The sequence below is a fragment of the Nanorana parkeri genome, unplaced genomic scaffold, assembly GCF_000935625.1.
Source record: "Nanorana parkeri isolate BGI_ZX_2015 unplaced genomic scaffold, ASM93562v1 scaffold938, whole genome shotgun sequence".
In the NCBI taxonomy this organism is placed as follows: Eukaryota; Metazoa; Chordata; class Amphibia; order Anura; family Dicroglossidae; genus Nanorana; species Nanorana parkeri.
This window is the reverse complement of record NW_017307206.1, coordinates 264,808-278,617: the sequence shown is the minus strand read 5'-3', so window position 1 is coordinate 278,617 and position 13,810 is coordinate 264,808. Positions and strand designations below refer to the sequence as shown.

Below are 13,810 nucleotides of genomic sequence, written 5' to 3'. Positions count from 1 at the left end.
TGTTCTACCCGTGGGCTAAACAACAAAAATAGAACAGATTGCTCCATTCATGCTTTTACAAGTGCTGCTCAAGGACTACCCCAGTTTCCCTTGTATTTTGACAGTGGCCACCGGTATGGTGTCGGAATTCTCAAACAGATTGGGAAGTTCATTGGCTACTGGCTCTGTCCGTTCTAAGATTTTCCGATCAGCTTATTGAGAGGTGCCGACAGTAGCACCTACTGTGTGAATTACGACCGGTTCCTAAAGAACCAGCCGAAATTCAAATGTATGGCGAGCTTAAGTTTTTTTCTTTTGCTTGGAAGGTCACTGTTTTTACTTACAATTTGGTATTAAATTTACATGGTATTTACTGGCAATAGTTCCATGCACAACCTCTGTTAATGACAAACTGTTGTACTTACATTGCCACTGTACCACAATAAAAAAAAATCTTTGCTATAAAAGTGCAGCCATCAACATTTGGACAAAATAATTCACCATTTATTTTTATCCAAACTTTATTTCACAATTTACAAAATCCGTTTTAATTTAATGTTCCTGAGTTGGTTCTTTTGTGAATCAGGACCACTCTGTAGCTACTAGTTTTAATTTAGTAATCTGCAGTGCACACTTGATTGCTGGCAATAGGTTTTTTTTCTACTTCGTAACCTTCATATAGAATTTTTGCCTCCATCAGACTCGCAGCTTTAAGTAAAGGACAATAGTCACAGGCTCAAGGTTGCATTCATACTCTGTACCTGAGAGTTTGTGCCCTAAAAAAAAGTCCTCACAGGAGATCTCCAATTCACTTGCTGGTTTCAATGGATTTAGCGTCACAAACATTTTAAATAAATACCCAGCATTTGGGTACCAGAGTACATTCACAAGTTCCAAAATGGCTTAATCCACATCAGACAGGAAAGAAGATTGACTTTGACAGACCCAAGCCCACCAGCGTGTGCTACATAAGCTGGTTCATGTTTGAAGAATTGTTTAATGGACAGGCTGCAGCAGACAACACAAATTACTAGTCATCTAGTGAAACCACTTTCATAGTACCAGCTGGTATCCCTTATATAAATTAAAGGCAAAATGGGTTGGTAGACATAACCAGTAATTAAAAAAAAATTAAGGCAACATTACTTATTGAAAAATAAATGCTGTGTAACAGCAAACTTCATTCAATGACACATAAAATCATTAGGAAAGATCACTGAAGATGGAAAGTGCACATTCAGTGGATTGTCTGAAAGATAGTAATAGCCCCTTTATCTATGGTGCAGAAGGTCCCAGTTATCCATATGTAGTGGAAGCATCCTACTACTGAAAATGTTCATTTGTAATGTTTGCAAGAAATTCTGTATTGATAAGTTTTACACTTGGTGGGAAGCATTGCACCTGTGATTAAATTATCTGCGCTAAACATTCTAAATCCTGTTGTTAAATGGATTTAGCTACATGGGGAACCATGGGCATATTAAAAACTTTCCAAAAGGTCTGAGACTTTTTACAAGCTGAATTCAGAATTTCACAGTTGTAGACTTATACTAGACTCCCAGGCCAGGAGACCACTGTCAGGGTGACCCTGTTCTTCTGCTCTTTCAACATAGGGATCAGCTCTGCATTACTCATTCTCATGGCAGACACACCGTTGACTTCAACAATCTCATCTCCACACCTAGCCAAAAAATGAAAAGAAAACAAAATTACCATAATATATAAACAGAACAAAATGCCATGCCTATTCAATTTTTTTTTTCTTCTTCTAAAAACAGCCCTCTTCTCTATAGAAGCATATAAGACTGGTAATTGCTTTTTTTTTTCCTGGGATGATGACTGCTACAAGTGAAAGCTAGTATCATATAGTAAAGCTTAGCAAAGGCTTAGTGGTTGGGCTTTATTGTTTGTAAAATAGAGTTTAGCTTTTCAAGATGAAAACATTTAAAACAATTTAAAAAAAAATAGTCTGTGCTCTGTATTGGCTTGAATATGACACCCAGATAGCATATAATGCATTCATTACGTACATCCATGCAAGTATACACAGACCTGGAAACTGGCATTAGCCTGGAGAGTCTGGCTGGCCCATGCTTTTGCTCACTGGAGTGTGATATCAGATTCATACAACAGGGGCTGAAAAAGTAATCTAACATGGCAGAGGAAGGGAAGGGAAGACAAGAAGAGGACTATGCTTTTTCATCTTCCCTCACTTCCTTCTGGCAATGGAGAAGACATGCGGATGAATGACGGTGACGATGTCCTATAGAATAGAGTTAGGTGTTAGCCAGTACCTATATATTTGCACATCTTAGAGCTACTGTATCATCTGTGTGTAATTAAAGCAGTGCTTTTTTGGGAACAATAACAGCAAACAATGTAAAAATTAGTTTATTTTGCTGAAAACCTTCCACCTACTTTAATCGTCCATCAAAATATGCTGCAGTAGCTGGTACAATGGTTTTAATGAAGAATGGCTGATTCCCTTTGTTTTCTTCATAACCGCCAACAATGCTGAACCCCCAGCTTTCAAAGGTACTCTTCCGTAGAGAAATGTGTCGACACCAGTGCAAGGAGCTGTTGGAAAGGCAATTGTGGCCTTAGATTCACATCAAATTGTTCTGGTTACACACCAAGATACAAATCACACACCACTTAATTTATAACATTTAGACAATGGCATCATCCTGTATAATATAACAAGTGATAAGGGTATTCCCTGTCATCATAATAGGGAGTTCTTGAATGCATTCAGCTTTATCCCCCTTTATGAAGGCTGCATGACCTCGCACCCTGTTCTCTTCCTCATATCACTTCGCTCTGTTCTCTTCTCTCGCATTTTACATCTTATCTTGACATTTCCCAACCCCCTTCACAATGGCTCTGTGCTGCAGGCTGTGTTATCCGGGCAGCTGTTAGGGGGGGTACAGGTAATCCCCATCGGGGGAGCCTGCTTCCCGAAAGCCTAGCTGGGACTAATCAGCATAGAATAACATGCAGCATGTCCCTCAGCATTAAACAAGGATGAGAAAACTGGGCATGTGTCTTACAAGTAGCACTAATGGCCATCGCCCCTCTCTCTAATCCTGCTGTTTCTACAGTTTCAGTACTACGGAGTAAACTTCCATATACTGTATGGTAATAGTGGACCCACTTGTGGGCAGGGTTACTATTTTTCTGGATACAGAATGTGGGCTGTGGGCAGCGTCATTACAGCAGATGCATGAGAACAGTGCAGTCTAAATCTCTCCTCTGCCTACTCTCCCCCATCTCCAAGCTCTGATACAAAAGGTTGGCAGTGGATAGTAAGGAAGGTGCTTTGAAGTGTCCTACTGGATGTTCTGTGCAAGGTCCTCTGTCTAGATGAACCCTACCTCCCACTTGCTATATACCAGCATAATTATTGAAAGAAAAAAAAAAAAAACCAGCAAGCCTGTATACACCATATTTTCACATGCCTGCAGTATGTATGTACTGCGCATCATACTGGGAAATGGCAAGTGCTCATTGGTCAGCATGGTCACATGCCCACACTGGCCAATGACAAGCGCTTCTTACTTCCGGGACCTGGTCCCCAGCTCAGAAGCACTTCTCATTGGTCAGTGTGATGGTGCTGACCAATGAGTGCTCACCAATTGATGGGGGCGTCACACAGGTATGTGCAGCGGGAGATTGTCGGTTAGTTAATTTTTTTATATAATACCCTTTAACCATTACCTATTATATATTAACTGCAAATTGAAAGGCTTGAGTGACATACCTGGGAAGGCCAAGCCAGTGCACCCATAGTGGAGACCAGATGCCCCCAGGGTCCCTCATGCTCTCAGCAGCTCCCTCTGTAGGCTCTCCTTGTCGCTCTGTAGGTGCAAGCTCCAAGACCTTCAGGACCACAGTGTGTGAAGCAGCATTAGACTTCAGAGCAGAAACGGCATCCATATAGCTCAGGCATGTCAGGTCAGTCCCATTTATACTAAGAAGCACGTCACCTGTACAGAGAACATATGTTCAGTCATCCCGAGTCTTCACACTCTTATGTCAGCTAAAATATAGTACATAATAAATTACTATTGCTAGAACACTTGATTACATTAATGATCTCTATTTCTAGCTGAATGAATCTATCCTCATAAAATAATTACTGAGCATAGGTTAGTATCTCAGCTAATGAAAGTGTTAGCTTTTGCTACAACATAAGTGAGCAGGTTTTGCAGCAACCCAGACAACTGTATTTTGCATGAGCCTCTTACATTTGAGAGATTTAAAACTTTGTCTTTAAATCTTTTCAAATGGTTTATTACATACATGCTCAAGGATAATCATTGGGGAAATATTCAAAAATATTAATCCCAGCAGCAATGCAATTCATACATATTTCTATCTGAACATACTAAGCAGACAGTGAATACAAACTACTACAAAGTAGATAACACTCAACTTCCAGCCCTTCAGATTGATAGAGATATGAATAAACTAAAACAATTATAGAACAGGAAGAGAAAAATTTAGTGGAATGCTTACTATGAAATCTTCTACCCCTTAAAGAAGGGAAAGAAAATACTATATCTCTGATAGGCGTCACTAGAACAGGAATAGTGGGGAAATGTCCCAAACCGAACACCTGTTTCAGGAACTGCTGTTAAAAGTTGCATGGCATCCTATCAGGAAAGAACATTCATCTCCCCAATGGGAACAAAGACAGTCACAGAACTTTCAGGTATGCCAATTGTTTTATGCCTTAACTATTCAATGCTGTGTTGTGTGGAGCATGGTATAATTATCCCTAAAAGTCATTTGCAGCAATAAATACAATAACGGAGACATATTTTACCTTTTTTAATTCTGCCATCCCTCAACAGACAGCCAACTGGTTGAACACTGGATACATAGATGGGGAGCCTGTTTCTATGGTCACGCCCTCCTCCTATAGTAATTCCCAGAGATTCTCTTGGCTCTTTCTTCAGGGTGACTGTCTTTTCTAGGCCGGAAAGTACTGGAAGTTGATCCTATATTTTGTGTATGGTAGGAAAAAGAAAAAAAAAAAAAAAAGATATACATTATGACTCAGCAGGTCAATTTCTATAGAAGAACTTGCCTCAATATTCTCCTTAATTCTGAAAACGAATTCTTGCAAAATTGAGAGTTTATCTCTCCATAATTTTAGCAAAAATGGGGAGATGACAAAATCTTGCCATTTTTGTCAAAATGCATTGGTGTCAATAGGGAAGGTAAAAATTAAAGCAGTTTTGGAGGTTTTAAAGGGTGTAATGAGCTTTCAATGGCTGCCCAGGGTTACTAAAAGCTCCTTTCAACTATATTGAACCTGTTCGTGCCAAATAAAGAATTAGCCTCATAATGTTATGTCTTTTTTCCACAAAAAGACCACATAAAAAATTACTTTAAAGTAATCTTGTACGATTAACAATCAGATATACAAAATGAAGGGGGGGGAAAAAACACAAATACAAAGAACACTAAATGAAAACACACTAAACTACCCTAAATACACACACACACACACACGAGAAGAAGAAAAAATAGATTTTTTTTTTCCAAGAAAATTTCACTAAAGCAGCTCAATGAGCTAAACAATGTTTCTGCTTTGGCAAAGTTTCAGATTTGCCAAGATCACTCTGCTCATCTCTGGTAGACAATAAAACAAAATTATTTACAAGAGAATTTAACCTTCATGTGTAATTCTTATGAAATGTAAAAGAAAAATAAAAACAATTCTTGATAAAAGTAGTTACATTATTTTTTTAAGCTTCCTCTTGTTCAAATATTGCCTTCCTCAGTATTTCCCACTCAAAAAAATACTTTTCCACAGTACTAAAAACTATTCTGGTGCCATTTCCACACTATAACAACATGACAATGTGTCAAGAGTCCAGTTATATCGAAAGTACAACAGCAAAACGTTTCCCAGCACACTCACCAGCCATCCTGCAAAAAAATACACGTAGATACAGGTCTTCTGCAGAATATGTGAAAACCGCACTGCCTCATCAAGGCCCCTCTGTATAGTGCGGTCCTAATTCTAACCTATGTCCCCCCCCGCCCACACGCATGCCCGCCCACCTGTGTTTCTGTTTGTGGCTCCCTGGACGGCAGAGCGGACAGCAGCAGCCAGGTAAGACATCCACCGAAAATAAGACCTAGTGTCTTTTTTCGTGAAAAAAAAAATAAGACACTGTCTTATTTTCGGGGAAACACGGTAGCAAAAGATAAATTGGGTGCGGTTAGACAGGTTTCTTTTTGCAGGCTGGTTGGGGAGTGTGCTGGGAAACTTTTTGTTGTTGTACTGTTTAAAGCCCTTCCATGTATACCTTGCTTTAAAGCTGAGTCCTCTCTAAACAAACCCTATCACAAATAATTTGGGAAGTGTTTATCAAATTGATTAGTTGGGGGTGAGGTCTCAGCCCACCTGGGGGAATACTTTGGGAAGTGCCATTTTGGATTGCTTTAAAGCTGGTTACGAGTTGATGAGTGTGTTTGCCATTCATTTTGCCTGTTATACACCGAGTGGCCAGATTATTATGACCACCCCATCAGTACTTCGTTGGGCCACAAGATGACTTTGTTGGGCTGCCTCATGACTCCACGAGATGTTGAAAGGTGATGCGAGGAATCTGACACTGCACTGTTGCTCTTCTGTTGCCTTGTACCAGTCTTGCCATTCTCCGTTCTGCCCTAACATTGACTAGTCGCTGACGACCCAGATTTTCAGCTGACAGTCCAGTCTTTAAAGACTTTAACAACAGCTGCTCTTGAACATTTAACGAATTCTGCTGTTTTGCTGATACTCGCTCCATGGCTCCGAGCGCCAACAATCATCCCACGTTCAAAGGCTGTTAAATCGCGTTGTTTACCCATATCTTCAGAAAAAAAAATAACTTCTACTGTCGTGGTAAACAACCTGCTTCCCTATTTATAATGGTCTGGCCCTCTTGCAACTTCAGCGCGAAATTATAGCTAATTAGCCTACAAACGTCAGGTGGTCATAATAATCTGGCCACTCAGTGTATTTAAAGGTACGGAATTTCAGACTGACAAGTATTTAAGATAATAAAACCTATGTATTCATTGAGAACTATTATCAATGTGGCATTATCCAATGCATTAAGGATATATAGCATTATCTTTAAAGGACGAAGTTCATAGGTTTGCCACATAACAGGTCATGTTCTGGCAGCCTTTCTGAAAATATGTAAAATTCATTGTTCCATTGTCAGATGAATGGGGATTGAATTGGTGTGCTATTGCAAGATACACACAGTAAGATTTAGCCACAACATAACCTTGGTTCAGGCATGAATTGGCAATATACAGGTGAAACTCGAATATCGTGCAAAAGTAATTGCAGTAAGTGCTGCAATAGGGGCCCAAACCAAGTACTGAGTACATATGCATGCTTGTACTTTTCAGAGGTCCGATATTGTTCTATGTACAATCCTTGTTTTATTAATTGCATGTAATAATCTACTTTTTTGAGGTTGTGGATTTGGGGTTCTTGGGGTTTTCATGAGCTGTAAGCCATAATCATCACAATTATGACAAATCACGACTTGAATTATCTTGCTTTGCATGGAATGAGTCTATCTCATATATTAGTTTCACCTTTTAAGTTGCATTAGTGAAATAAATGAACTTTGCACGATATTCTAATTATTCGAGTTTCACCTGTACACAAGGATGACTTTGTAACATCTAGATGATCTGCTCTCTTCTGGACTGGATATGAGGCACACCAGCATATGTCATAGGATGACCACACACTTAGGCATCCACACAACCCAGTTTTCCATTCAAATGTTGAACTGGTGAGAGAATTGTTTCTGCATTGCAGAGAAGCCAGTTACCTTTTGAATAGGTCTAGAACAGGCCTCTGTGAATTTGTGTTCTCTTGGGACAGAATGAGAACTATGGGGTTTAGGCTTTTCCCCATAGTTCTCCTTAGGGTAACGGGAGGACACAAACTAGCGTCCTCCCGTCACCCTAGGCTCAGTATACCACGAGCTGCTGCTCGCGGTATACTGAGACGCCGCAGCTGAAGCGGATCCCGACAATTGTGCTGGGATCCGCCCAGCTGCGTGACTGACAGCTGGCTCTGACTATCTAGAGGCAGAGCCAGCTGTACCCGCCCCCTCCCCCGTCCGTTCCGCCAGTCAGCGCTGGCGGATCAGAGGGGAGGGGGGAATCCAGCCCCTCCCCTGTCACAGCAGAGAGCCGTGACAGGATCGAGAGGTGAGCGAACGCTGGTATGTGTTCGCTCATCTACCGATCTACTGAGCCCACCTGTGACAGTCTCATTGTCACAGGTCGGCTAGAACTATGAGGTGAGTGAAAAGCACTCACCTCATAGTTCTCCTTTAAGAAAATCCCCATCTTAAACTGGTTCCCTGTGATTTCATCAAAACAATGAGCTAGGCCATAGGTTAGATTTTTTTTTTACCCTCTGGTGTGTGCTTCTCCTCCGGCATGACTGCTGACTTTGCCTCCTGCGTGCATGCACAGGGCTTCCTCCATTGCTACTGCTGCTGCTACTACTGCCTGAAGACATCCCCTCTTCATTTATATCTATGGGCTGTGGTGTGCTTTGTCTGAGGACCACAAAGTTAACTCTTGCATCGCTTATCTGTAAAACAAAAAGCAGCATTTACAACTGACTGTTCTCAACCTAAGGTTACATGTTTTTAAACTTGTGTTTAAAAGGTATATACATATTTTAAAAATGTTGCAAAAATACAGTGATTAAAAGTCCACCTTCAAAAAAATTTATGAAGTCAAGGGCAGCAGTAATGTATAAAACATTGTCCTGCTTACCTAAATGCAGCTCAGTTTAGATGACTTACTGTAGACCAATGTCTGTTTCTCCGAAGACTGTCCAAAAATTCCTCTATAATGACAGTTCTATTTGGTCCTGGCATAGATAGGAAGCCTTGACCGTTGAGTGCACCGCCAGCAGGGATGAGCACTCTGTTCACAAATTGGGGCATGTGCACAAAAGCATAACACGATTGAGCGCTGTGCTCACAAACTGGCATATTTAAATTGAATTAAAAGCGCATCTAAACCCAAACTAAAAAAATTATATATTGCAGTTCACTAGTCCTTAAATGTGCTACCCGCGTTAGTTTTCTTTTTATAGGTTTTTTCCTTTATTTTCACCTGTTGATCTGGTCAGCAAGTCTGTCCGCTTTCAGCTTCATGTAACAGACCAGACTGTCCAGCAAAAGTGACAGATAGTGGGTTGAGACGAACCATTTGACACTGACAGGGGTGCTTTCAATGGTTAGCATGTATTCAATTATGTAAAAACTGCTGTTGTATCTGCTTTAAAAGTGTTAGCTGGAGTTTGGATTTAATTTGTTAGTCAAGTCCATCTAATTATCTAACACTACCCTTTCTACAGGTTGACAATGCTTCTGTCCAAGGGTGGCTCCTTGGCTCCTCCACAGAGTGGAGCCACCCTGAGGGCCGGTTTACACCACAAACAGTGTGTTCCAGAGTGGTCAGCCTCTGGAACGCACTGTATCACAACCCGGCCGGCTCCCTGCCTTCAGGGTCGGGAGGGGTGTGGCGGTGCATTGAAGTCAATGGCACGGCAGCCACACACCCCCTCCCGCACCAGAACATGTGGCACATCAGTGCCTGCTATATGATCCAGTTCGATCTGCAAAAATGTTTGCAGCATTTTTGAAGATCGCACTGGACCAGTCTGCCACGCGTTTAGGTGTGGACGATTGCACTTTGGGCATGGCTGCTGTGCCATTGACTTCAATGCACTGCCACACTCCCTTCCGCCACTGAAGGCAGGGAGCCGGCCGGGTTGCGATACAGTGCGTTCCAGAGGCTGACTGCTCTGTTTGTGGTGTGAACCGGTCCTGAGACATGAAGTGTATCACTGACTGGATCACCAGGTAAGCTGCAGGATTAGTAAGCTGCAATATATTGCATTGTTGTTTTTAGATTTAGATGCGCTTCAGGGTTGAATTTAAGGTATCTGCAGCTGTGTAGTTGTGGGCAAGCTGACTTCAGTTCTGAATTTGGAGTATCTTCCCCACATAATTTCAGATATCTGTATTGAATTTAGTGCTATGCAACTCTCTACTAGGGAGTACATAATGAAATTCTATATTAATAGTAATATATTTGCAAACAGAACTATCATTCAATGAGACTTCTGCACACAAAAACATGCAGCCTTTGACAAACTGGTAATCTGGTCTGGTCCATTTTTAGACTTTATTACCTGAATGATCTGTGCTGCCGTCTCAGGAGTTCCTTGTCTTAGATCATGACCATTGATAGAGAGCACCTTATCATTACACTTCAGCCTCCGATCCTTTGAAGCCAGTCCTCCATCTAACAAATCCAGAACAAAAACCCCAGGTTCTTCTGTCTTTCTGACCAGCTTGATCCCTAGAGGTTCAGACCGATCTCGTTTCATCAATGCAACTTGGATAACCTCCTTGCCAAGACTGGGCGGGGTACCACCATCTGTGCGCTGAGACCTCTGAGAGAAGCCTTTCTCTTGTAACACTGTGATATACAGGACAGAAGAAGGCTGGCGAAGCAAGGCAATGGCTTGGCTGTGGGATACACTGCTAATGCTCATACCATTAACCTGGTAAATGTAGGGGACAAATACGAAAGAAAACATGAAAACAATTATTACAATAAAAATCACTGGCTACTAACACACAATAAAGCACTAGCGCACATATACAGTACATATTAACTGACTTTTGGGTTGGCCATACAAAGCCCAGTAAAAGCAAGAGATGTGACAATGCATTCAACTGCCCAAACTGATTGCTATTCAAACAAGACATTTATTCTACATGGTGAAAAGAATTCAGAAAAAAGACCATTGTGACAGTAGATAACAATCCACTCAAAGAGAGGCAGATGTCTTACAACAACCTATCATTTGCTGCAGTGGCGTAACAACCGGGGGGCCAGCAGGGGCGCGGGCCCCGGGCGAAAAGTGAAGGGGGGGGCGCCGGCCGAAAATGGCACTTTCGGCTTTTATATAATGGGGGGGGGGAATTCTGCCCCGGGCGCCCAGAACTCTGGTTACGCCACTGCATTGCTGTGCTATGGTCACCTTTATTTCTTATTATTAACTTCCTTTTGTCAGGATTAAACTTCATGACAAGTAGGCTCTAATACCTTCTTACAACATTGTTTATTGAACAATAGAATGTGGCCTTGGTTCCAACATAAACAGTGGCCTTCTCATTTACCAAACCTACAATTCAGGCAATGCTGAGACTCGCTTTCATGCATTCAATTTCCTACCTAAGGCACTCCTTTATTTATATCATTGTAGAGAACATTGAAGTTATCTGTTCATAAGATTTGTTCATGTTGAGGTATACTCATTAAGAAATATACAGTTTGTTTCTTTTTGCTACAGATCTGAATCCCATAAATATATTCATCTGCAGAATGTTACCCAAAATTCTATGCACTATAAAAGGAACACCCAACACTAGAACATTTAATGCATTTTCAAAGAGAATGATATGCACAAATAATTGTCCTCATCTTGATTTTAATGACTGTAAAATAAGTGTGAACATCTACTGTATATTAAATTGTGTGTGTTAGGTCAAAACTTTTTACGTTTAGATTGGCGAGGGATTAGAATCCCTATCAGGTTGATTTTTTTATAGCTGCCTGTGTTCCCATTGGGAAGATTCTCTCCAGTGCTCTTGGCAAATTCTGTCACCACTACAAAAAGTGATAGAGAATCCAAAATGTTAGAACTGTCAAAGGAACAGGAAGGAAAAACTTTTCTGGTGACTGTCGAAGGCCCCTTTCTCATGGGCGCCTGTTGGTTCTGATCAGCAGGGGATACGTGCGTGAATCCCCCTGCTGTTTGGAGCCATTGTCACCATGGCATCCATGTCCATCCAGTTTTTTTCCTCCTCTTGGGATATTTATCCATTTACATCAGTTTACCGCCAATCCATCACAATCAGGTTTTATTTGGTTTCTGGACCTGGCCGAAGTCGGGGCAATCAAATGTAAAACAAACACCTATCCCTTTACATTTGGCTGCTCATAGACTAACATTGGACTTCTGATCAGATCCGCCTGAAAAACTAACAGACGGACCTGATCGGACTGCTCGTCTGAAAAGGGCCTAAGAAGGATATGATATCCCTTTTGGAGAGATCTCTTTATTGCCAATGTGTCTCTGGGAAAGGAAATTAATGGAAATCATCTGAAGGGGAGGTAAAAGAATATGACAGAAGTCTTAACCATTCCCTACAACATCCCAAAAAGTTTTAACTTTATATACACTTCAAGGCCTGGTTCACACCTGGGCGTTTTACAGCGTGTTCCTACGCTCTGTAAAACGCTCAACATGTGAAAACCAATGATTGCCTATGGGCATGGTTCCCACCTGGCCGATTTACAGGGCGTAGGAACGCGCTGCAAAATGCCCTTTGCCCAAAGAAATACAGGAGCTTTTTTGGTGCGTATTTGCCACGCGTATCCATTGGGATACAGCCAGGTAGCCCTCGGAAACGCGTGTTTGTCGCGCGTTTTTTTTACCGCGAATCGCGGTAAAAACACGCGACAAACGCGCATGTTCGATACACCTAGGTGTGAATCCAGCCTAACTGTTTTACGGTAAGTGAATGCTGATAACATCCCAAAATTAAGCCTGTACAGAGCACTGACACTAAGGACATATCTCAGTACATCACTATGTCACAAGAGTACATATATATCACTGGATGGCTAAATTATGTACCGGTAGAAGTTTCGCTCCATGTGTACCCTATGTGTAGCTGCTGTCTTAGGCGCAAACCTGACATTTTTTAGTTGCCAAACCTGATCTGTCAGATGTGGCTTCAAACATTCAGGCCAAGTGTCTGTATAATAAGAAAGCTTTATTATGGCCTAGATATAGGAAGCTAGATCACATGTATAGTCATGTTTAGAAGCAATGTTATATCTATATTCAGGCAAGCTTAGAGCAGCAAGTCACATTCAGCACTTGGACCTTCCCCAAAAGCCTTTTGTGCCTGCAGCGCTGTAAATGTGTGACAAGGTTTAGGTGAAAGGCAAAAGAAGATTCATTACTGACACAGCAAAATCTGGACAACACTGTCATGTGCACAAACTTTGCTATCTTGTAAACTATTTAACTACTACTCCTAATGCATAGCCAGAACACAGTAATAGTCATAATACGATGATTACCTTAACACTGTTTTTCTTTATTCAGTCACATGCATGACCCATTTACACTATTATTGTTCAACAAATGTATAAAACTAAAAATGCTAATTTTTAAACCACAGACTCGCTACACCTTGTTCTACCAATGACCTAGCTACTTGGTTCGGTTATATATTACTGCAATACATAAAATTGGCATACAAGCTATTTTGGTATTTATGGCTATTAAAAATGACCTTTTCCTTTTGATCTGCAGCAAACTTTAAATTTTCCCCAAGAGGCAGGCAAAAATTTAAATTGCTCCTAAATGTACCATGGCAATAGATCCAACAGTACTCTTGTAGATAGGATTTCCCAGAATTCCCAGCCCTTCGCTCCACTAACTGGCCAACTTCCAGCCCTGATTTTTGGGTAATGTGTGTCCATCTTACTGCTTCTGCAGCTGTTTTGGCATTTAAAACTAGCAAAGACGTAATGGGGGATCAAAACTGTAGCAGACAGAATCTGGAGCAGCTGTGCATGGCAACCAATCAGCTTCTAGCTTTAATTTTCAAACCTTAACTGAACAAACTGAATATAGAAGTTGAATGGTTAGTATTGCCAGCTGCTCCAGATTCTTTCTGCTCCAGTA

The 13,810-nt window shown here is 41.2% G+C and overlaps 1 protein-coding gene across 2 annotated transcripts in view; it reads right to left on the bottom strand.

Moving 5' to 3' along the window:
* Positions 1–1,490: 1,490 nt before the first annotated feature.
* Positions 1,491–13,810, bottom strand: part of LOC108795142 (ligand of Numb protein X 2-like) — a 35,290-nt gene continuing 22,970 nt past the window's right edge. For both annotated transcript variants that reach the window (XM_018566333.1, XM_018566334.1), the window contains exons 5-10: positions 10,229–10,603; positions 8,429–8,611; positions 4,808–4,982; positions 3,740–3,965; positions 2,398–2,556; positions 1,491–1,660 (exon numbers count right to left, since the gene is read on the bottom strand). In XM_018566333.1, the coding sequence (XP_018421835.1) occupies positions 1,525–1,660; positions 2,398–2,556; positions 3,740–3,965; positions 4,808–4,982; positions 8,429–8,611; positions 10,229–10,603 (1,254 nt within the window). In that variant the 3' untranslated portion in view covers positions 1,491–1,524. The remainder of the gene's footprint in view (positions 1,661–2,397; positions 2,557–3,739; positions 3,966–4,807; positions 4,983–8,428; positions 8,612–10,228; positions 10,604–13,810) is intronic.